Source organism: Populus alba, chromosome 19 (genome assembly GCF_005239225.2).
Source record: "Populus alba chromosome 19, ASM523922v2, whole genome shotgun sequence".
Lineage (NCBI taxonomy): Eukaryota > Viridiplantae > Streptophyta > Magnoliopsida > Malpighiales > Salicaceae > Populus > Populus alba.
Window position 1 is genome coordinate 21,766,315 of NC_133302.1, and position 24,620 is coordinate 21,790,934.

General features: G+C 31.8%; 3 protein-coding genes across 3 annotated transcripts; 1 reads left to right on the top strand and 2 right to left on the bottom strand.

Moving 5' to 3' along the window:
- Positions 1-1,654: 1,654 nt before the first annotated feature.
- LOC118029578 (uncharacterized) lies at positions 1,655-2,155 on the bottom strand. The gene has a single exon (XM_035033485.2). It carries the CDS (start codon positions 2,153-2,155, stop codon positions 1,655-1,657), a length of 501 nt encoding a protein of 166 aa, XP_034889376.1.
- A 9,573-nt stretch (positions 2,156-11,728) lies between these two features.
- Positions 11,729-13,961, bottom strand: LOC118029579 (exocyst complex component EXO70B1). Its single transcript, XM_035033487.2, has one exon. It carries the CDS (start codon positions 13,816-13,818, stop codon positions 11,917-11,919), a length of 1,902 nt encoding a protein of 633 aa, XP_034889378.1. The 5' UTR covers positions 13,819-13,961; the 3' UTR covers positions 11,729-11,916.
- A 6,255-nt stretch (positions 13,962-20,216) lies between these two features.
- LOC118029580 (PRA1 family protein B3) lies at positions 20,217-21,142 on the top strand. The gene has a single exon (XM_035033488.2). The coding sequence runs from the start codon at positions 20,291-20,293 to the stop codon at positions 20,924-20,926; it is 636 nt and encodes a 211-aa protein (XP_034889379.1). The 5' UTR covers positions 20,217-20,290; the 3' UTR covers positions 20,927-21,142.
- Positions 21,143-24,620: the final 3,478 nt, after the last annotated feature.

Below are 24,620 nucleotides of genomic sequence, written 5' to 3' on the forward strand. Positions count from 1 at the left end.
TACGTAAGAGCTGGTAATTAATCATTATGATTGAGATGCAATCTACTGGCTTTTTAGAAATTGTTGTCTAATATTCCCTCTATTGGTTGGCTTTAAATGACTTACATTAGCCAAACATATGTTGACTATATATATGATTTTACTCCACTACAGTGTGCATTATTGATGCTAAATCTGTTTGTTTTTCTATTTTAAAAGTATTTTAAAAAAAATTTAGAAAATTTTTTATTTTTTTATTTTGTTTCAAATTAATATATTTTTTTAGTGTTTTTAAATCATTTTGATGTATTGATATCAAAAATATGTTTTTTTGATAATATTTCTGAATAAAAAATACTTTAAAAAGCAACCACAACCACACTGTCAAATAAAAAATAAATTTACGTTTTTAATTCAAATAATCACAACTGGTCTCCACCGTAAGTAGCAAGCCACTTGATTTGTTTAGCTAATAGACAATTAATGCCCTTGAATCTTCCTTGATAAATGCTTTATTAGCTGTTAGATTATTGAAGTCAATTGTATGTCACGTACAATAGGACACAAACTAAGAGGGTGTTTGGGAGTGTGGTTGCTGTTGCTTTTTAAAGTGTTTTTCACTTAGAAAAGCATGCCAATAATATTTTTTTATTTTTTAAAAATTATTTTTGAGATCAGCACATCAAAATGATTTGAAAACATCAAAAACATATTACTTCCAAGCTAAAAAAAAAAAAAAATTTAAATTTTATGAAAAGCGCTTTTCGAACGCAATCCCAAACAGCTTCTAAGTTGAAACTAAACATCTTGCTATATGTTAATCATTGAAGTGGCCGTGACATTTCGTGTTAATCTTCGAGGAAGAGCCCATAACCTTAAACATGTTGACATTGAGCCATACCTTAGTTGTAAGAAAAGAATCATGACAAGCATATATATATATATATATATATATATATATATATATAGTAGTTGATTATAACATGATGGAGTATATCTAAATTATAGTAAATATTCCTTGAGAAATTGAATAAATGTTGTATGAGTAGATCATCCATAACTTGCTTAGATATTCGTCATTTGTGATCTATAAGAAATCAATTTGAGCAATGGATTTTAACTCCTCCAAAATTGTCTGCTCTCTATCAATGGATTTGAATCATTTCCCTTGTGTTTAGTTTCTTGTTTTGGAACTCAAAATCGATGAAAGACTATGGGAACAATCTCTTCTAGCTACGAATCATGCGTCAAAGAGTAATTAATCAATCTCTTTGTCAGGACAACAAATCCCACCAAGTTATTTCAGATCATATATTAAAAAAAAAAAAAAAAAAGTTGAGAAATTTAAGAAACATGTATTTTTTCTGTGAATAAAAAGATGTAGTTACTTGGGAATTGTGGATGTAAATGCGAAATATTTCATCATCGCAAACATTTTTTTCTTTCTTCGTCAAATAATTTACTTGAAGATTAAAACAAACGGATCGTGATCCGATGAATATTGAAATCCTCAATCTGCCATTATTATACGCAGATCGAAAACGGAAAACTAAAATCAAAATATAAAATTTATACACAAAAAAGAGGAAAAAGAAAAAACCATTAACCCCACCACGTTCATCAAAAAACGTCCCCGTTGCCAATAATTGCACCCTCTTGCCTCCTCTGGGGAACGTCAAAATCCAGAACCGGACAAAACTTGATAGTCCTCGGAGATGCTTTGTAAATGAGGCCGCCATACTCTGACACCACTGGTCCGGCGATCACGACGAGAGGGTTTCTTTTCCGAGACTGAGTCGTTTAGGTGACGATCACAATCCTGTACATCCTTATTAATGTTGCAATATTTTTTGCTTTTCTTTGATGAAGACTTGCTCTTGTGGCTAAAATTATTACCACCTTTTTTCTTCTCACTAGGCAATGAAGAAGATGGAATCAAGAAATAAATGCTGCCTCTTTTGAGCTCGGATTCCGGGGAGAGAATCAAGATTTTTCGAACAACACTTTGAGAAGAAGGTTTGCTTAGAACATGATTTGGGTTTGCCTTGAGGACCTCTGCAGCTGTGATTGGACCTGTAATTTCTTCTACGTGGCCATTCAAATGAACTACACGGATCAAGTCTAGGGCTCCACAAGGAAGAACACAAGCCAAACAACACCTTAAGCTATTGCCCATTTCTATGGAAATGAACTCTCTTTTGCGGTGTGTGGAGTTTGGAACTCTTTTTTGTGCCTATTTTTCTTCTTCTTTCTTTGTCAAGAATGTGATCGAGGGAGGACAGGGTTTTATAGGAACAACCGTACTACCCCTAAAAAACAAAGTAGAATGTGCATTATTTTATTTTGGATTGACAATGAAGAAAGTGACTTAAAATGAGTGAACTTTTAGTTAATATATATTGCTAATTAAGTAGTTGAGAGTTCCAATGGTCAAAGCCCTTTCTTCTATATGGGTTTAGTTAAGTTTTCATTGATTACTTGTTTTAATTATATCTTTAAACTCACTTTCACGTAAGAACATTGCTTCATTTCTCGTTGTTTTTACGAGATTGATTCAAGTGATAAGGAAAATAATCATTCAATTTGAAGGTCATTCAAGTTGATTCAAAGTTATAATCTCGTAGAGTGATTTTTTTGTCCTTTAAATTCCAAACGAAAATGAGTCCATAAGTTAAACTATTATTAAATAATAATATAAAATTATATTCTGAAATTTTATTTAATTTTTTTTTATGTAATTATACCTAATTTAATGCACATCAAAATCAAAATTTTTATTTTCTATATTCCTGACCTTTTTTTTTATTTCCCTGCTCTCATAGATCCAAACCAATTGGGTCATTGACAAAGGGAGAAAATTATTAAATGCTGGCTGACACCTTTACCATGCATGAAACTCTGGTTATTCCTCCACATTTATTTAGTTAAATCCGACACAGAACTCAATAAATGGTGATAACTTGGGCTGAATTATTTTGTTTAAAATATATATATTTTTTTTAAGTAAGTTACATGGCAATTGGGATTCGCCCTTCTATTTTATTATTATTAAAGTGAATATTCGGGTTAGATTGTGCACATCTCAACTAATTTTATAGACTCTAAAATTAAGGACAATATAAGTCTCTAATTGCTATAAGAAAACTCAAACTCGTGACTATTATAAAACAAACAAAAAACCTAACCAGTTGAACTAACCCTCAGAGTTTTGTATATATAGTTATGTTAAGTAAAAATCATATTTTAATTAACTTTATATTTTTCAATAATGTTTTGACCTTTCTCTAGGTTTTTATTTTTCATGAAAAAAATGATTTTATTGTTAATTTTTGAGATAAATGGATTCATAAGTATCATGTTATTTTTTTTAATAGTTGTTTTCTTATATGATGGACATATGGTATAATATGGATATAAATTATGTTTCTTATTAAATTAAGTTTGGGTTAAGAGATTAATCTATATTAACTCATATAAATTAAAATCATATTTAAAAAAAAAATGCTGGATTAAAAGAGCTGGTGTTTCAAATGAGTGATTGAAAAGGAGCACAATAGATTGGAAAGGAGGGCATTTTTAGCAAAGGCACACATACATACATACATATACATATACGTGTGTGTGTGTATATCCTTTTATCGTTCATTGATTTAACAATTATAGGTCAAGTACAAATACAGTATTTATGAAATAATTGGTCCCGCAGCATGAGCCAATAACTAGCTAATTATCACGAATATAGGAAGGAATGAAACTTAGGCACATCAATGGAAATTAAAATAATGGCTTAACACTTAAAATCAATTATTATTAGGTACGGAATAACAATGCAAGAGTACATGTTACTTTTTTGGGGGTGTGTTTTATAAGGTAAGCTTTTGTTAAATAAAATAAGATAAACAATAAGTTTTCATCCCCGTAGATTTAACAATAATCCATGTTGTTCTTTGTAGTTTAAGATTTCTTAATTACCAATCGTAAGGTTTCAAAAATATTTAAATATTTGACCCTCTTCGTTAAATTGCTAACATGGACCAACCTTTTCAATCATTTTTTTAATATATTCTTAAGTGTTTTATTGGATACATCTACATCCATGGGGATTTAAATGAAACTTGAAAATAAAATAAAAATAACATGAAAATGTGAGAAAAATGGATAAGCACATAGTTTCGTTTGGTTTTGTTAAATTGTGTTTGATTGGTGTTCTAAGATAGAAAAACATAAACGTGTTTGGTTGGAGAGACATAAACAGAAACATAAAACAAATTGATTTCTATAATATTTTTAGAGTGAATTTTTATCATTTTAAAATAAAATGTATTGTTGTTACTAATTTTTTGACCCCTACATAAAAAAAATAAAAAAAAATAAAAATAAAATAAAATAAAATTGGAAGAATATATATAGTGAGAAGAGTATACCAAAACACCCAGAAAATTGTCAAAGATTGGTTGAGGAAGATCAAATATATAAAATTGGAAAATTTGACAGTGTATTTTCAATTAATTAAGGTTTTATTAGCAAAGAAAATTCAATTTTAGGAAAATTTAAAATTAAATATTTAAGGACTCAAGTGGAAGTTTTCAAGGTTTAATTGAATTTATTGATAGCTCAATTATAAGAAAATTGATTTTTGAAGTCAATTTAGGCTTTAATTGGAAGAAATTAAAGTCTGAGGGTTGAATTATAATTTTTAAGAGTTAATTTCGTCAAATCAAAGGCTTTATTGCATAAATATTGAAGTTTGATGGGCAATTAAAAACTTAATTGAAGAAATTCAAAATCAAAGACTAAATTGAAAAAGGCAGGTGAATATAGGAGTTGAAATTGACCAAATCAGGGGCCAAATTACAAAAAAAAATTGAAAGTTTATGGATCAATTAAGGGTCAAAATGCACAAATTCAGAACCGAGAACTAAAATGAAAATAAGGTCAACTTAAGGGTTAACAGTTGAGTTTGACATGGGTGACAATGCATAAAATTAAAATATTGGAGGCAATTATGAGTGCAATTAAAAGCAATTGGAAGAACAAGGATTCAATTGACATTTGCTAATCCCAAATTAAAAACCTTAAACAACGTGTCATTCAAACTTAATGAAGAGAAGGTGAGTGACACGTTGTTCGTCTGTTGGGCATCTCTATTTTGACAGTTTTGGTTGATCAGGTTAACAACTTTAAACAAATGGTTATGAAGCTACAAACCATTAAATTGAGCAAGGTTTGATCCAAATAAAAGATATGCATCTCTATCAATTTCAAGTGGTCTCAAAGGTCGACAATGATGTTAGAATTTCTCTAACAAGGCCTCGAAAGTGGACAACTCAATCAGTTTTGAAAGTGAAACCACTATGCAAAAATTGACGTGCTTTTTGAGTGTTCACACTCAAAGGCTTCTCAATGGGTTCTAAAGGTGCTAATATCTTTTCTTTACTCAACCAGTTTTTTTGCTTAGAATCTCTGAAAAAAAAAAACTAATTATTGTTCCTAGTTACTATAATACTAAGTGGCAACTTTCTAATCAACTTAAAAACCTCCAAGACCCTCCTAAGAAGAATCATTGCAACGTTGTGCTCTCACGATGAGCATATGATAGATATAAAAGACATATCTCATTTGTATTTATTGTTTCAATTTTTTATATCTGCGAGAGAATAATTAAACAATATTTGAGATATTAATTTGAACCTAGTGGTCATAGTGAAATATTTTTAAAATATTATGATTGATACTAAGACATCTTAAACTATAATGGCTGAGATGGATCATCACTAAATTATAGGAGATAAGAAATAGTTTACCAAATAAAATATCCTGGCAGACGGTGACGTGACTTCTAGCTTTTTGTGTATATCATTGTAGCAATGCTGGCAAGGATACATGCATGCCCTGGGCCCTAATTTGAATTTATAACCATTGTAGCCTTTAGCAGTAGCCAACTGCCATGGCAACTATTTAAAGTCACCTCAAATAAGATGTGATTGAACTAAAATTATAGCCGATTCTGATTTTATTCAATCCTTAGATCACTAGTTCTAATCAATAATTAATTATATTGCTTTGAATGTTTTTTCTTTTTTCTTGAGAAATTATAATTGGATATGAAATGTTTATCCATTGTATCTCTCAAATTATAAAGAAAATGTTAATAATCAAAGTCAAATTCAATCAACCTAAATAATTTAGATATGAATAAAAACATTGATAGAATGTTTATTACTAGTCGTTAATCTGAAAATGGATTACAACCCACCCACTTAAACAAGTTAATTTTACTAAATTAAGTTGTGATTAACTCTTTAATTAAGGATTTTGTGTGCTTGTACGTGTGGACAATTCATCCCAAGAGGTGGCCTTGTTTCGTACATTAGCTAAGGAAGCTTCCTGCCATGCATGGAGGTTTCAGGCACCGACCATAAAACCCAATTAGGGTGAGCTATTTACAGACAATAATGGTATTTAAGAGAATGCACGAGGCCTGCCCTACCACGAGATTAATTCTTAATGTAAGATTTAATCCATTTTAAACAGAAGCAAAGGAGACTCTCTATCCCATTATTGAACAACGTGAGTCAAGCCTGTCTTTACACTAAAGCCAAGGTGGAAACCCTAATTAATTAGTCTAATAAGTTGTTGGATAATCATCATTGGTACAAGAGTGTGATTTGAGCTCCATTTTTTTGTAATCGGATTACATTTTTTTAGGTTAAAATGGTGTACACTATGCAAATTTAAGCTATCAAAATTAAATTCATTATTAAAATTCATTTAGAAAAAGAAGATATATTGATAGCGAAATATAATTACTAGAACAAGAATGTGAATCATATTGTTTGAGAAACGAAGAATATATTTTACCAACTACCATCACAAATTAAAATCAATAGAGTAGTTTTTTTATTACAAAAGTTTGTTCACAATGTTTCATGTCCTAAATAAAAAAACAATAGCTTTAATTTTTACAAACTTTAATCTAAAATCGCTCTTACCAAAAAGAAGAGCATCGTTGTGTTTGTTTTATAAAATGTATAGTAGTTTAAAAAATTTTATTTGTAGTTATAAAATCTTGTCTGAATCGGTCTAGCAAGTCAATTTAGTAACCTATCAATCTGGAGCATTTAAAAAAAAAAATGTATAATAGGTCCAAAAAATCTTATTTATAATTATAAAACTCAACTTAACTTGTCTTGTCATTTTGGTTGCCTACCTACTTGGAGCCTTGCTTGGATTGGTTTTACTTTGAACCGGTTTTTTTTCTATCAAAACAACGCTATTAAAAAATCAATTCAATCAAAAAATTTAAGTTGTTAGGTGAGATCTCAAGATATAATTTATATTATTCTCTAACATACCCCTCAAATGAAAGCTCTTTGGATTTGAAACTTACGTAGGCTCACATTACCTTAAACTTGCATAGGCTCATATTACCTTAGATTTAATTTTTATCAAATAAATAGAGATGGTGAGATTTGAACTCGTGATTGCTTGGTCATCAATGCTCTGATATAATGTCAAAAAAACCAATTCAATCCAAAAGTTTAAACTGTTATGTAGATCTCAATATATAATTTATATTATTTCTTCACAAACATAAATTTTTATTTTTATAAAATAAAATTATATTTTTTAAAGAGTTATTTTAAAAAAAAAATCATAATTGAAATTAATTTATGAGTCAACATGTTCAAATCTGAATCTTGAACTAAGTAAATCTCACATTAGGTATTATATCTATGGTTTTATTAACTACAGAATTACAATAACGCTTCTCGAATTTCTGAAATCTTCATTCAATCTCTTCCAAACCCCAAATTTTAAACGAGCGTATCCTCCAAAAATAGAAGTATCTCTCTTTTGTTTTTCTTTCAAGAGAAAGCAACAAAGCAGTCCATATACATTAATGGTGAATAGTAAGAACAAAGAAGCATCACTTAGCTAAAAGATTACTCGCACCATATACACCTTACTGAAATATTTGCTACCCACCGGCCAATCCCACGAGGCATATGCTCTCATACTTTAATACTATTTTTTTTTTTTTTAGTTTAACGTGAGTAACCGGGCCAGCTTGCGCGTACCTTGACTAATCCCACGGGCCCTGAAGTTAACGACCATGTAAGCCTCCAGTGGCCATCATATGAGCAACCTAGAGCTCGAACTTGAGACCACAGAGGGAGCAAACCTCTTGGTCCCAAGCTCTTACCACTAAACCACCACCTAGATGGTTACTTTAATACTGTTTTTGTACTCTTATGTGGTGGTTATCTCTAGGTACATTGGGCAATATATAATAATACTGATCGTGCAAGTGATCTTGAGCCTTTGATTTGTCTGGTAAAGGTAGCTGGCATTATAATATTGTTAGGGTTTTGTTTCTTGCTCGAGGTTAAATTATGTACACGAGTCTTATGGCTTTAATTGAATCTGATTCAGTGTATACATCCAATTGTTTTACGGGATTTTAATGCTCGTAGATTCTGTAGCTACTAAGCTCATTTTCTTATCAATTTTGTTGTATCATGAAAGATTTATGTGGGAATTGTAAATTAGAAAGAAGACAAGTTATGAAATTTGAATTGAGATTTGATTCAATGAAAAATCAAATATTTTGTTGAACAAAATGACAAAAGGGTGGTGATTATGACTAGTTGCTTGCATCCTACGTAGTTAATATTTTAGTTTTTTTTTTTTTTTTTTGTGATTGCCAAAATTAATGAGAGGGTTGATGAGAGTGATGGTCATGTGTGATGAAGGAATAATTAACGAGAGGTCTGAAATAGCGTGAGAGAGAAGTGGAATTAATTAACTTTAAATAGTTCATTAGCACTTTCTCGCTTCTTTTTCTTTTCTTCAACAATGAGGTGTGGAGTAATTATTAAAAAATAATATAAATTATATTTTAAAATTTTATTTAAAAATTTAAGTTATTGGGTTGGATTGGTTCTTTAGAGCCTTGATAACTTAACAGTTAGGAGTTTGAATCTCATTATTTTTATTTATTTAATAAAAATCAAGTATAAAATAATATGGATCTATGTAAATTCTAAATTTAAAAAGTTTTTACTTAAAAAAATATATTAAAAAATAATATAAATTATATCTTAAAACTTTACATAATAAATTAACTTGTTATTTTTAGAAGAATATCTGGTCTCGTTTTCATTGAGTTTAAGTATAGAGAATTTCATACCATCAGAAGCATAAATAGAAAACCCACATAAGTCTAATCAGAAGCATCACTGAACAATAATGCAGTGATCATATATATGGCTGGATATAAAGACATGGACCTAAGAACAATATAAAAAAGAAGCAAAAAGACAAACCCAATTAATAGCACAAGCTGTAAACCATATATATATGTAAAGTGGTTATTCAAGCTCCACGCAGCCCTGTCAAAAAGCCATTTCTATCAAATAAAATGCAGTGTCAGGCCATGTGAATCGCAATTATCCATGGAGATCATGATCGAATTTAAAGTGTATAGTATCGAACTTGAGCTGACATTTCATGCCAAAATCTTTGTTTTCAGAAACAAAATCCATGGAACTTCGAGAAAAATCAAGCTTTTTTGTCTCTTATTGCACGATGGTAGAAGATTCAGAGTCCATTTGGCAACACGTTCACGTTCGTATTTCTTCCCAAATGCATGAAATGTTATAAATGATGAAACAATAAAAATACATGGGTCCCGCCATTTATATGCGGCAGGACCATGACTTTCGAAAAGCAGTAAATTACTATTTTTAAATGTGAGTTTCAGACACACTGCAGTGAGTTGCACTGTTCACGTGAACAGTGCAATTCACATGCACTTTTTTTTTTTTTTTTCAATGTATTAATTTTTTAACAGTTTTTTATTTTAAAAAAAACTAATTTAAAAAAATATTTTTTCTCTCGAAAAACTAGTATAAAGTAAATTAAATTCACTCGCACTGTAATATCAATTTTATACTTGATAATATTTTATCTGATTTTATTACACGCTCAAAAAATTATGAAAACTGTAATTCTTATCGGATGAATTTTGTACGTAATGAAATTATATATAGTTTAATGGAATAATAAAAAATATTTTATATAAAGTATTATTTATTTCATGATGTAATAGGAGTAATTAAATTTACAATATTTAAATTTAAAACCATCAATATTAATATATATTTCTTAAAAATTATTTTATAACCTCAATTTTAAAAACATTCTTAACCAAACACATTAAACTATTTTTTATTCGACCTCAATTTTAACCACAGTTTTAACCAAACACCTATTTTTTCAAACCACAACCACAACAACTACCGCAATACCAAACACACTATCAATCTTGTAAGAGTTTGCAGATTTTGCCGCGAGTCATCATGTAATTATTATAAAATCTTGCTTGTGAGGAATCGGTAGTTGGCAAGATTACACAATATCTCATTCTCAAATATTATATACATGGCCTTGCGTGTCTCATACTGCAACTTAAAGATTAAACCTTCATGGATTGCTAGCTAGCATGCCATTGTAATTAACCTCCTTATGAACAAATATATTTTTATATGTTTTGTTTCATGTTTCCTGACAGGAGGAGAGGCTTGTTAGAGTATTTTAATTTATTAAATCACTTATTACATATATTTATTGCTATTTTATCATATTTGGACCACAGAATTTCCAAGTCCAAGATTGATTCATAAAAGAAAAATGAGTTCCTTTGATTCTCAATTTTGTGACACTATCTTCTATTTTGTCCTTTCTCAAAAAAAAAAAAAAAAAAACATGTATACTTGTGAGCTTTGTTCTAGGCTGATTTTTAAATTGAACTGATCTCATTAATTAGATCAACATGATGGATGAATCCATAATTTGATCAACTTAATTAAAATGATTTTATTTTAGATTAATTTAATTTATCCAATCTGTAACCCGAGTGATCATGTGTCTTAGGGAGGGGCTTAATAATTTTGCATTTTAGAGAATATAAAAGACATAATAGCAAGTTTAAATTAATATATATTGACCTAGTTGTACTTCATAATTGAAGTTAATTTCTGGCCCTACTAGTTCATAATTGAATTCGTCGGTTTTTCATTTGCATGTGTGTGTTTAATTATGTGTTTGTTGATCATAAAAAAATTTGCATAATTTTTCCTGCATTGATAAAATATATATAATGATTTATATTAGCTCCAAATGATTTGTATTTATTGGGTTGGAATAAATTATTGGAATCAATATTGGTCCTCGGTCCAAGCCTAACAGTTGATGATATTCGCACGAGTGTGTGTTTTGCTTCGTCAGGATCTACGTTAGAGATCTTAGGTTCGAATCTTGTCCTTGTTTAAAGGGTAGCTTTCTGACATTCTTGTGGAAACACATAGATGGTGCTGCGGAACAGGGCTTGTCGAAGCAGCAGCATACTGTAAAATGATGTGAAAATGATTCCCAGTTCCTAGTTAATCATCCTACAGGTTCCTAGCCAACTATCTAGACAAATATATGATTTCACAGACTTCATACTCCACAAGAAAAGTTCTTATAAAGAAAAACAAGTGATCATCATATTCTATGTTCTTTGCACTATCAATCATACTTCATTTAATGTTTTGTTATCTCTGCTGTGGTATAAAAAAAAAAAACCATAACTTTCGAAAAGGGACTCGAAACAAACTAATTTATCTTTGGATTAGCAATATAAAACTAGTTTCCATGTATAACTATAGTAAAATGAATGATAGCCATGATCATAGAAAGAGCGAATGGAAAATACAATTCATAAGGGAAGCAGAACACCATCTTGATTGATTATGGCACAGCATCTATAATTTTCATTCACAGAGAGAAAGACGAAACAAAAAGTGTCAAAACACATTCACGTATCTAGTTAAGAGCTAAAAATCATTGATTGCATTCATACACAATAGTATAGCAAGCAGTGGCTTGCCTTCATTTCCTGCCACCAGCTGATCCATTCCCTCCCTGGAACAACTCATTTATCCGGGTGTCAATGTCCTCCAGATTGTACTTAATAAACCTATCCGCGTGCCTTCCCACATCCGGAGCATTTTGAAGCCTCTCAATAAAGTTTCTATAAGCTGGCAGCACTAGATTGGACAAGGAGATCCGCAACTCGTTTCTTAGCTGCTCATCAAATATGATCCATCGAGATTGAGATTTGTAAATCTCCTCAAACTGCGAGTTAAATGCCCTAATCCTGTCCTTCATAGACATGGACTTTCCCCCGACATTAGCTCCTACAGGGCTGCAGTCTGCTCTCAACACCCCCAAGAGTTTATTCCACGTGCTTCTCTGATAACTCGAAATGTATTGCTTGACTTTTGCAGTATGTTTCCTAATCCAATCATCCCCAAGCAGCGAACCCAATTCGCTATCCTTCACTTTTTGCACAATGTACCTCCCATTATTCATCAAGAAAACAGAGCACAACGCAGTGTCCCTGTAAATCTTCGCCTTCACTTCCAAATTACTCTCCAACAGCTCCATAATCCACTCCATTTGAACCGACAGCGAAGATGAAGTAGAAGCCTTTGATGGAACACTCGCACTCTCCTCAAAAACCAGCTCTAGCGACTCTCTGGACCTACACGCAGCACGTAAATAATTCATCACATATCTCGTGATTGGATGAAGCCCTCCATGAGGCACTGGAGCTTTGGCAGGATCCCGCCTAATCAAATTCTCCAATTCCATAAAAATCCCCCTTATTGCCTCCCTTAACCTCTTCCATAACCCCAATGCATCATTCCTAAGAACCAAACAATACTGATCACTAAAATTATACTCGAACTCCGGCATCAAATCCCTCATTGTCTCAAACAAATCCAAAACCATAAACAACCTCTCCGGAGACCTACTCCCAATCGCAACTGCATCTGCGAAATTCAATATCTGCACCACCGTCCCCCTACAGACCTCCATAAACGACGAGTCATTCACCGAACCAAACCCATAAAACACACGATCACACAACCTCCTCTCGCTCGGAAACAAAATCCGAAGCGAAACATTCGCCGCTTTAATCCACTTATCAATTTCAACCTCCAATTCATTCCATGGCATCCTTTGCACTTCTTCACTGCTCAGTTTCCCTAACCCTAACCTCGACATGCTTTCCTCCAAAAACTCCCTACGGCAACTACCATACACGTGTAAACACTCCTTACGATACCCCGAAACCACCATTCTCTTTGCCATTTCATGCAAATCATTAACAATCCCCGACGGGAATGCATCAATTATGACGTCATAATTACTTATAGGCTGCGCGACCGGAATCTCACTATCACTATCATCGTGATCATCCTCGTCAGAATCCTCATACAATAAATTATTACTATTGTTTTCCGTTAACACTCCGTTGCTGTTTTTGTAAGATCTAGGAAGTTCAAAGGACTCACCTCCGCGTTCCATTAACAGACGGAACTCTTCTGCCAGCCGGAACATAGCCTGCTGAAGAAGATCCTCCGCGTTTGACAGATACGCTCCGGCATAAATGGAGCCGGAGAGTTCACGGACAGTAGAGATTAGCTCGTCGAGACAGTCGAGGAAGGCGGATGAGTCGGCGGAGTCAGACCAGATCGAGTATTCGGCGGCGACGTAATGGGAGATCCGACGTTGTAAGGACTTGATAGTATGGTCAAGAGGTCTCAAATCTTCTTCCTGTCCTGCCGTTGTCAATTTATCGACAAATTTTTCGCGAGAAAAACGGCCGTCGAAGTTGGAGAAGATTTGCAAGATATCGTCTGCCATTGACTCGTTGTGGCCAAGCGTTTTCGCTATGTGGCGTGCTACGGCGATCAGCTTCTCCTCTCCGTTCTCTGCCGCCATTTTTTAAGGCTGTGTTTGGCTGTTTCGGTTCTGCAAGAGTTCTGTTAAACGGCTGCGTTTCGGAGTAAGTGGTGGTTGGAATTTTGAGAGTGGGAGTGGAGGAGGGAATAAAATAAAGAGGCGGGTGCTATGGGAAAATGACGATAATGCCCTTGTGCAACGCGGTTTGGACTTGAGAGAGAGAGGGACGGGACGGGACGGCAGACGTGGACGAAAGATGGACAGGAGAGATTTCTGGGTGGCAATTTTGATAATTAATTTGGGCTTTTTTTTTTATTGTTTTTTCCTTCTATTTTTAGCAAGATTTTATTTTGATACGTCAATTGTCTTATGGATTTCTATTTGGTCCCTCATCCTTTGAAAGTTTTAATCAGAGGCCGAATCAATAATCTTTGAAATGTTGGTTAAGATAATAAGAGTTTAATATCCATGGTGGTTTATGTTCAAGTCTTATGAAAGTTCGAGGACAATTATTAATAATTTAGTTAAGATTTGAATGAAATTTATCTAAAAACATTTATTATTTCTATGAAAACACGCATATTATTCATGTGCAAAATAATTGTTTCATAAAATTAGACTAAAGTATTAACACCAAGTTAGTAGAGAGACTTGACTCATATTTAAGTGAATATGATAAGTTTTTTATAAATAAAAAAAAAAACAATGGGTTAAGAATATTTTTAGTAAACTATGATGCAAATGACATGAACATTTAATCTAATGGGAAGGAATAATGAAAGCTAGATTGAAATTGGCATTGCATTAATAATGAAATATGGGTGATGTATTTGAGATTTCTAGTAGATGGAGGACTTGCTTAAAGCTTATATGATACTTGGAATGCAATTTTTCAAGTAATTTTCTTCTTCTTCTTCTTCTTCTTTACTTTTCTTTCTAAGTTTTCTTGATTTAAATGGGTTTTCTCTTTCTTTTTCTTCTTACAATTTTTCTTTTTTACCAAGTCCTTTATAGTGACTAATGGGGATGGGACAAGAGAAGTGCTTAAAAGAGGGGAAAGGAAGAGGATAGGTGGATGGAGAGTGGTTTACACTTCAAGAATGTATCTCTCTCTATGGCCCGGGTCAATTGGGCTAGAAAAAACAAATTATATTCCAACTAAAGTACTTTGACCATTTATTTATTTATTCATCACTTTTTTATTAGGTTTTTATTTTTTTGTTAATTTCATATTTTGAATTTATTTTTATAACTATAATTTCTTCATTAATGTTGGAAATGTTAGAATTGGTTTATATAACAATTAATAGATCTTTTAAACGCCAAATTATATGTGAAATTCACTCCACATAAAACCATTTGGATATTGCAATCCAACATGAGGAATATTAAAATATTTTAAAATTCATTTAAAAATAAATAAGAAATTATTCTAAAAAATATCTTAAAAAACAAAAATTATAAACTTAAAATAAATTTATCCAATGGATAGCGAGCTTGTATGCTCATAAGTTTGGGTTCCTTTAAAAAGAATATATATTTTTTAGTTTTTATTTTATTAATAAATGTTTTTAGTCGGTATAACTTCATTTATGGATAATAAACATTGATGATAATTAATATGAATTATTATTGATTTAAATATAGCTTTTCGATGATTTTTTCAAACAGTATGGTGGTTGTTACCCATGATCAATGATGGTTGATAATAGCAATGGTTAAGCAAAACAAATAATAAATAAAGCTAAATGATAAGTATAGATCAAACAATTTTCTTCTTCTTTTGAAGAGTTCTGATCCTCTTTGCTTCTTTTGTCATCCCTAGTTAATTCTAAGGTCTCTAAAATAAAATGTGAACTCGGATTTAGACACAACCAACCTCTTAAAATCAAGTTAGTTTTAAATAAGAAAAAAAATAATTATAAAACCCAATATAAAATCTAAGTCATGAATTAAAAAAATCAACTCGAATTAAATTTAAATTTTTAAAAAAATCAAAAATACTATTATTTTGACAAGAAAAATAAAAATATATATATATATATATATATATATATATATATATATATATATATATATATATTAATGGATGTTTTTACACTAGGTCAATTAATCAGAGTTATTCTTAATTGTTGGGCATGGTTTTTTCAAATTATTTTTCCTTTAAAACAACACAATCAGATGACTACAAAGGCAAAGAACATTCAATATGTAGTGATGGGAATCATTTGACAATATTTTCTTGTCTTTCTAACAATAACTTCGATAGCTCAAGACATTCCATCAAACTATTTCATATGGATCCTGATTTTTCTATAAGAATAATTTTTTCAGTATTTGGATCAAATGGCTGGCTTTCCAACAATCTTCTAAATTCTCAACTCAAAATTCTATTTAAAATTTAATGTTGACTCGGCCTATCTAATCTTGTCTAGCACGTATTGTATGTATATTTTCAAGGTCTAACATGAGCCGATATACAAACTTTTTCTACACTGATAAAATTTTTATTTTTGTATTTTTGCAAAGCAGATATTGTTTTTTGTACTAAAACATTATTTATTATAAATATATTTATCAATAACAAGAAAGACATAATAATCATGGCATGGCATACCCACTAACAAACAACAATGGCTACCAGTGATTTTTTCATGTAAAATAGCAATGACAAAACATCAATTTCCAATGAATTACCAGCTCAAGAACAGTGACTATCACTATTTTTTTCCACCAATATATGTCTCCTTGACCATAAAGAAATTTCAAGGCATCAGTGCATAAATATACTCAGTCACCAGTCAAAGCCATAGCACAATCACGCAAGCAAGCAGAGAACATTCCTAGCCGAGAAAAATTGGGGGAGTGTTTGAAAACAGAGTATAAACCGTGTTGTTTTAAATTTTATTATTTTTATTTAAAATATTATTTTGATGTGTTGATATCAAAAATAATTTTTAAAAAAATAAAAAAAATAATTATTTTAATATATTTTTAAACAAAAAAAACACTTTAAACAATCATCATTATTATAATCTTTCCTATAATTTCTTTTTATTTTTTCTATACAGTGTTTTCTTTTTATATTTTTTACTAATTTAAACATTAAAAATTGGTAAATAAAAAAACATATTTTTATATTAAGTTTTTTGACGACTTCATTATATACTATTATATTTTCTTATGTTAAAATGAGTGATATTGTTCGTATCTTTCACACAATATATATATATTTATTATTATTTCCACAACTTAGGATTCATGAAAAATTAATTTAATCAAATAATATATATTTAACTATACAAATAAATGCTAGTATGAGACAATAACATGGTTGATCATAACCCGATATCCGACTGGATTTTCCACTACGCAGAGATGAGACAAATGATCATCACTGACATGACTTCATCTGACCACAGACCACTAAGCATCGGTTTATTCACTGAATCAAATTCATTGATGGCTGTAACTTCGCAATGGAAAAGTGAACCTGACGAGGATACAAAAATTAGATGGAATTTTTTGGGATGTATTTCATGTACACCGGTTTCTTATCTGATGGATCTTCTCAGGAGATGTGAAACTCTTTTAGAATAAATATCTATACAAAGTTTCTTAGAAGTATTGGTGGAAATCCTTCAAAGATCAAGTCAAACATTTAAATAACTAATTATATTAATAAAAATATTAATGAGTTATTATAAAGATAGATAATAGATAAAGAAAGAAAATGTAAATGTAAAATTAAGAGAGAGGAGAGGTAAAGAATGTGTTTATATATCTGAGTATATAGTTTCTAATCCATTATTGTATATTTTTATTCTCTTTTATATTACCTAATTTGAACTGATTGATGCAATGTAGGAAGGGTAAAAAAATAATCTTGTATAAGTAAAATGATATTATTTTGTTACTCGTACCATCACATTTAATTAATAAAAACATCAATTGTTTGTTCGTAATTAACAAAATTATGATGAATATCATAAATATTAACTTAGACTCAGGATATGGATCCTATGAGAGACTTAGTGTGAAGTAGGGGTGTTCACGGTTCGGTTCGGTTCGGTTTAGACTAAAAAAACCAACCGAACCGAATTACATTAATTTTGTGAAATATTAACCGAACCGGACCGAAAACCGGTTCAAACCGAACTGGTCTGGTTCGGTTAAATCCGGTTTTTTTGGTAAAAAACCGGAAAACCTAATCCCATCATATATGTGTTTTTTTAAAAAAAAAAAAATTGGTTTACATTAAATCGGGCTTTAAAATTTTCTTTTCAAATCAGGAAACTGGATTTTTCATATGGCAAGAAGAAAACACAAGCATAGAAAAAATATAGATTTTACAGTATTGAATCCATTTGTAGCATCCTCTAGCTCTTTGTAGGTTAAACACCGCAAATTCATCCCATTGAAGAGAGGTAACTTTTTCCAACAGTTATCATATTTTGACACAGCCGCAGCACAAAAACAATCCTGTATACAAGATTTTCTGCAGTCTTCTTGACTACAAGGCTTCATCAACTCGTAATCAGATGGTGGCCAGTCGATGTTTCGAAGTTCCACCGAGGTGTATAAATCTTCCTGAGGTCTCTGCCCATCTACTTCACAGCCTTGAAGGAAATCAGGTTTGCAGCTTCCATATTTATCATTTGGATCGACTAATGAGTAACCAGGTGGGCATTCACATGTTGGCCTTTGATCATCCTTGAGTTTGCAGACATTGTTGAATCTTGGCCAGAGAGAAAGATTGGGAAACTGGGAAAGAAAGATGGAGAATTAATTGAGAGGAAGATTAAGAATTTTTCTAGGCAAGGCGGCGATTTTTTGTGAGAGGCAGTGAAGTTATGTTAATTGTTAGGGTTAGGTTACAATTTAACTATTTATACCTCAAAGATTTTTGTGATTTTTGGCTTTTATGGGTCCGGTTCGGTTTGTGCCGGTTTCTGGTTCAAAACCGAAACTGAACCGGACCTGATAAAATTTACGGTTTTAACAATCGGTTTAATTGGTTTTTCATTTCGGTTCGGTTTTTTCGGTTAATTTTTCTTCGGTTTTATCGGTTTTCTCGGTTAATCGGTTATTTTGAACACCCCTAGTGTGAAGTGATCTTTTAGTTGTGTACTTAACTTAAGGCACATTGGATTCAACTCTATATAGAATTAGGTGTGGGAACGTCCTGATTTAATATGGAGTTGGACGTGAATGCGTCTAAATCCAACAAAGAGTTGGGTGCATCCATGCCTTAATTTAATTTAAAGTTGGACACAATCATGTCTTTGTTTAATTTGGAGTTTGTGTCGAGAAAGATATAATTTTATTTTAGATTGTGACTTTTGTATATTAATTTTTAAATGATGACATATCATAAATACATATCATGGGAGCGATTGGTTTGTCTAACAACACATGATCCAACCGGCGAACCATAGATTCCATCATCTGCAAAGTGTGATGATCCCATCTTTACCTTGAATGGAGAATCCTAGAGGAAAACCGAGTCTTTTGATGAAGCGAACACCGGAAATGTATAGTTCATCAAGCCAGAATGCCTGGATATGATTAAATTTAAATGGCACTACATTTTTTGTTTTTATGTTTGAAAAACGTTTTTTTTTTAATTATTTTTTTTTATATTTTTTAAAATTAATATTTTTGTTTGTGTTTTCAGATTATTTTAATATGTTGATTCAAAAAAAAAATTTAAAAATAAAAATATATATTATTTTGATGTATTTTTAAATAAAAAATATTTTGAAAAACAACCGTAACTACACTTTAAAAAAAAAAAAAACATAAGACCATAATTAATTCTAATTTTTATATATCATATTATGTGAAACTCTGTATATATAGTTAATGTTTTATTATATTTTTCATTTCCATGTATTTGTATGGAAAAAAAAGGCAAAGATTTCTAAAAAAAGTACCAAAAACAATAAATGAAAAAAAAATGAAAAAATTATTATGGTACAAACTGTGTTTTATATTTATAAATTAATTTAAGATCCAGGTCTTAAGTTAATTATCTTAATTAATTTTAAATAATATTATTTAAAAATTTAAAATATTATTTTTTATAAATAATTAAAAGGAGTCTTATTTAGGTTTTGATTATGTTCTAAATCATTAAATTAATTCTCTTTCTAATTTATTTTAAAATACAATCCAAAATAGATTATGAGTGTTTTATAACAACGCTAGAAAGTGCTTTGGCCACCCCACAAGGCTTCTTTTTGCCTCTTACTTCTGATACTATACAACTAACCTCTAGCACACAAAGCAAACATCCACATGTACATCATTCTAATGCACTCAATCAAGACCGTCCTGCTGAAATCAGCGGCTGGAAAGTGGAAACACTCCAATAATGGTACCTAAGAGTACAGCATAACTCCCCCCACCTCCCCTACATAATGACTCCGCCTTCACTCAAATAGATCAGCATTCAGCCCTTCTAAAGCAATCAACAATTTTACCCTCAAGATCTCTAAAAATCCCCAAAATGACCTCCCAAGCTCTCCCGATCTCTACCACCGAAACCACCTCCGCCAGCTCCTCCGCCACCTCAACCCCAACCCTCACCACCCTCCGCACCTTCCTCACGCGCCTCTTCTCTTCCCTCCGCACTACCCTCTCCAACCGCCGTCCCTGGCTCGAACTCGTCGACCGCACCGCCTTCTCCCGCCCCCTCTCCCTCTCCGACGCCACCACGCGAGTACGCAAAAACTTCTCCTACTTCAAAATAAATTATCTGACCATCCTCGCAATCGTACTCGCTTTCTCCCTCCTTTCACACCCATTCTCCCTCCTTACCCTCCTCTCCCTCGTCGCCGCCTGGCTCGGTCTCTACACCTTCCGGCCGTCAGATCAGCCCCTGGTAGTCCTCGGCCGTACGATGTCGAACAGGGAGGTTTTGGGGATACTGGTTTTGGTGACGGTTATCGTTGTGTTCTTGACAAGCGTTGGGTCGTTGATTATAACGGCTGTTTTGGTTGGGGTAGGGATTGTGTGTGTGCACGGAGCATTTAGGGATCCTGAGGATTTGTTCATGGATGATCAAGATACTGCTGGGTCCACTGGTTTGTTCTCTTTTATTGGTGGACCATCTGGGGGATCCAATGTGATACCTCTAGTTTGATTGGTTGATGGGTTTATGACTTTTGAAGGAATGAATGATAGGAGATTAGGGTTTTGATTTCTCGGGTGTGACTAATCACTAATCTAATGAATGTTAGATTGGAGGGTTTTTCTTTCTTTATAGCTTTATGGTTTTTTTTTATTTTACATGTTGAAATGGAAATTGTAAAAATTTTACATGGAATTGAATTAATATTGATATTGAAGTTGATGCTGATGTTGATGTTGATGTTGTTTTAATTTTGCATTCATATTATTTGCGCAATGAGTTTAGAGATTGTATTTAGAATTGGAGTTTGCTTCGTGTGGAATGGTGTAAAAAGATCATATATTTTATACCCGACCCCAAGTAGTTTGGGGTCGGGGTCGAGGGAGGTTATTGTTCTTTTTGTATTTAGAATTGGAGTTTGATTCGTGTGGAATGGTGTAAAAAGCATATATTTTATATCCAACCCGAGGTAGTTTGGGGTCGAGGGAGGTTATTGTTCTTGTTGTTTTTAGAATTGGAGTTTGATTCGTGTGGAATGGTGTAAAGGACCAATTTCTGACCCCAAGTAGTTTGGGATTGAGGGGGGTTATTGTTGTATTTAGAATTGGAGTTTGATTCATGTAGAATGGTGTAAAGGATCTATCTGATAGCCAGCCCCAGCTAGTTTGTGGTCAGCGGAGGTCATTGTTCTTGTTGTGGTTAGGACTAGAGTTTCTTCTAATTTGAGGCCTAAATAGAAGCTAGGTATGCAAGTATTTTGGGTTTTCTGCATTTGGTGTTGTTATGAAGGATTGAATTAGTTGAATGTTGAGGAGTCTAAGACTCAGATTTTACTCTCTTTTCACAATTTATTGTCAATTTGATCAAAGTGTTGATTTGCATTTTGTTTGGAACCTATGATTTTAACACTTGCAGGAGTTTGGTCGAAACTTTTCGCGGGAGGGGGAGGGTTGTTGTGGGGTTGATAGCTAGTGTAGAATTATATCATTTCTATTGTGGGGATCCTTTATAGCTCTCCATTGAGAGATGCATTTGGTATATGATGGTGTGAAATGATGCATGATGCTCAAGAATGGAACTATATAGCCGATCCCAACCACTTTGGATATTTGATTTTGTGTGAGCAGAGATTGTAAGCGTGCAATTGCTGTGTAATAATCCTTTTCACCTTGATATATTGCAACATGATCTTGGTGATCTTGCCTAGCCCATGAATAAACTTCTTGTCCACGAGCTTTCATGAAAACATGCTAAAGTTCTATTCATTGTGAGAAGATCTCCGGATAGAACTCTGAATTTAATGGAGAAATTATCTTATAGGATGACGCTTTTTGGGCAGGTTAACCACTGTACAGTAGTTTTAACCAAATCTGAGTGTGATTTAGGCTTGTGATGTTGGCTTTCTCCATTGTAAATTTTTTGTTCAGCTTCCATGCATGCATTATGTACATCAGGAGAAGCACCTGCTATTGGATAGACAAGTTCTCTCTGCAGTTATTCCTTTCCTGGGAATTGACTGCAGATTGGTGTTTAGTTATTATAGCAATGGACGAAGCATCTACCCTCCTTTCATTTATATCATTCCCTCACTACCTAATATTTTGTACATTTGCTAAAAAAACATTGTAATGATTTGGTCGAGGCATTCTATGGGAGGAGGAATAGCTGCCGAGGATAATCTCAATGGTCGAGGCATTCTATGTGGTAGCTTATTGAGGAGGATTTGGTGTCTGATAGCGTGGAATGGCACAAAAGATCCATACAGTTGACCCCAACTAATCTGGAATTGAAGCCAGGTTGTGTATTTGAGGAGGGAGCATCAGGTGTGTATTTGCTGCATAATTATGATCTTCACTCTATAGAATTGTCTCAAGGTGGTAATCCTGCATAGTCCACGAGCTAGTTTATTTACTTGCGCTGCCAGCGGATTAGATCCAAAATAAATTTAACATAACAAAAAATATTTAAATTTTAAAGAATTATTTGAAATTATTATTAAATTAAATCTAATAAATTTATCTTGAAAGCTCTTTATTTGACTCCTTTCATAGTTTGAGTAGTTTGAATTTAAAATTAACTATATAGGAGTTTTTTTTATATGATCCAATTAAATTATCAATTCAAAAACAACTTAATCAACAAGTAAAATATAGTTCAGTGATGAAATTGAGAAAAACAAAACTCTTTACCTAGCTATTGTTTAAAATTAAATCACGTAGAAATTACCTTAACAAGTTAGACGAAAATTAAATAAAATCTAAGGATAATTTTTTAAAAAATGAAAAAAAGGGATGTATTAAAAAAGAAGAAAAACATTTTTTTTTATGAAAAGTGAAATTCGATGAAGAAACCCAGAATGTGTTTTAGATATATAGGTTAATAAGTTTGTTGTCCATGAGCTCCGAAGGAACATGTTAAAGATCTAGTAATTGATTCTTTATAAGAAAAATCCCCTGGTAAAACTATGATGAATTCAATAGAGAAGATATCTTCTGTGATTACTCTTTATAAGCAGGATAGCATATTAGTATTTTTATAGTTTATGTGATGATGCTACAAAATCTAGAATAATAGGAAAATTATTTTTTATCATGTTTAGATGATGAATAATCATATGTTCATGTTAATAACCGAGGATTTCAAGGGTTGGTGATAAATATTGAATTTCTTGAAAAACAGTCTTTTTCTTTCTGGATTTTAGGAACTCTCTAATGATTAAATCAATAATTTTATTATGAGAAATTGTAATAAATGAACATTAAATAGTTTATAAATAATAAATGTTAAGAATAAATTAGAAAAGACTCATACACATTTAAGATCAGTTAAGTGTTAAGCCTAGATGTGAGAGTCTGGTAAGCTACTAGACCCACTGTCTACTAGTGTTTGTGAGTCTGGCAATCTGCTAAATCCACCGACTCTAGGTCTATGTTCTCTTTAACTCCAGAGGAATCTCAAGCTCCCCGATAAGACCATGATTCATATATATCTTATCCTAATAAGTTAGAGATATATTTATTGTGATAAGTAAGATATTTTTATTTTAATGAGTCAGAGATATTTTATTCTAACGATTAAAAAATATTTATATCTTTATAGGACATGAATATCTTACCCTGATAAGTAAGAGATTTTTATCTTGACAGGATTTAGATGTTTTTTTAATATGCCAACCTTTCCCCCCTAAATGAAAAGAGGGACCTCGTGAACTATATATATATAAAAAAATAACCTTTAAGAGAGGTCAATTTTCTTTTATATTGACAATGGCATATCTATTTTAAAAGTTTTTTTTTATAAGTATAATTGATTTCTCTCTGAACTAAAACTAATTTAATTATCATAGAGTCCCTATATATATATAAGATCTTTTGCAAGTAACAAACATGATATGCTAGTCACTCCACTAAAATAAAATAGATCAGATTGTCAGAACTATAAAATTAAAACTTTTTTTCCAGGCCTTAATTTGGCCTTCAAGCCCATGAAATAGAAATGAACTTTATTAAGTAGGATTAAGATTGCACTATGATATTAAAACTTTTTAACATTATGAAAATGGAAGAAACGATATACTTCTTCCTTAAATTAATTTTAATTTTAAATAAAAATGAAACTCTCATTCTTTCTTTCTCTCTTTTTTTGGAAAAAAAAGGATATGGAACCTTTCTATAATATTAACGAAAACTAATAACCATAGTTTTAA

Excerpts from the sequence above, each read along its gene's own strand:
- LOC118029578 (XM_035033485.2), bottom strand. The coding sequence starts at position 2,155 with ATGGGCAATAGCTTAAGGTGTTGTTTGGCTTGTGTTCTTCCTTGTGGA.
- LOC118029580 (XM_035033488.2), top strand. The coding sequence starts at position 20,291 with ATGACCTCCCAAGCTCTCCCGATCTCTACCACCGAAACCACCTCCGCC.
- LOC118029579 (XM_035033487.2), bottom strand. The coding sequence starts at position 13,818 with ATGGCGGCAGAGAACGGAGAGGAGAAGCTGATCGCCGTAGCACGCCAC.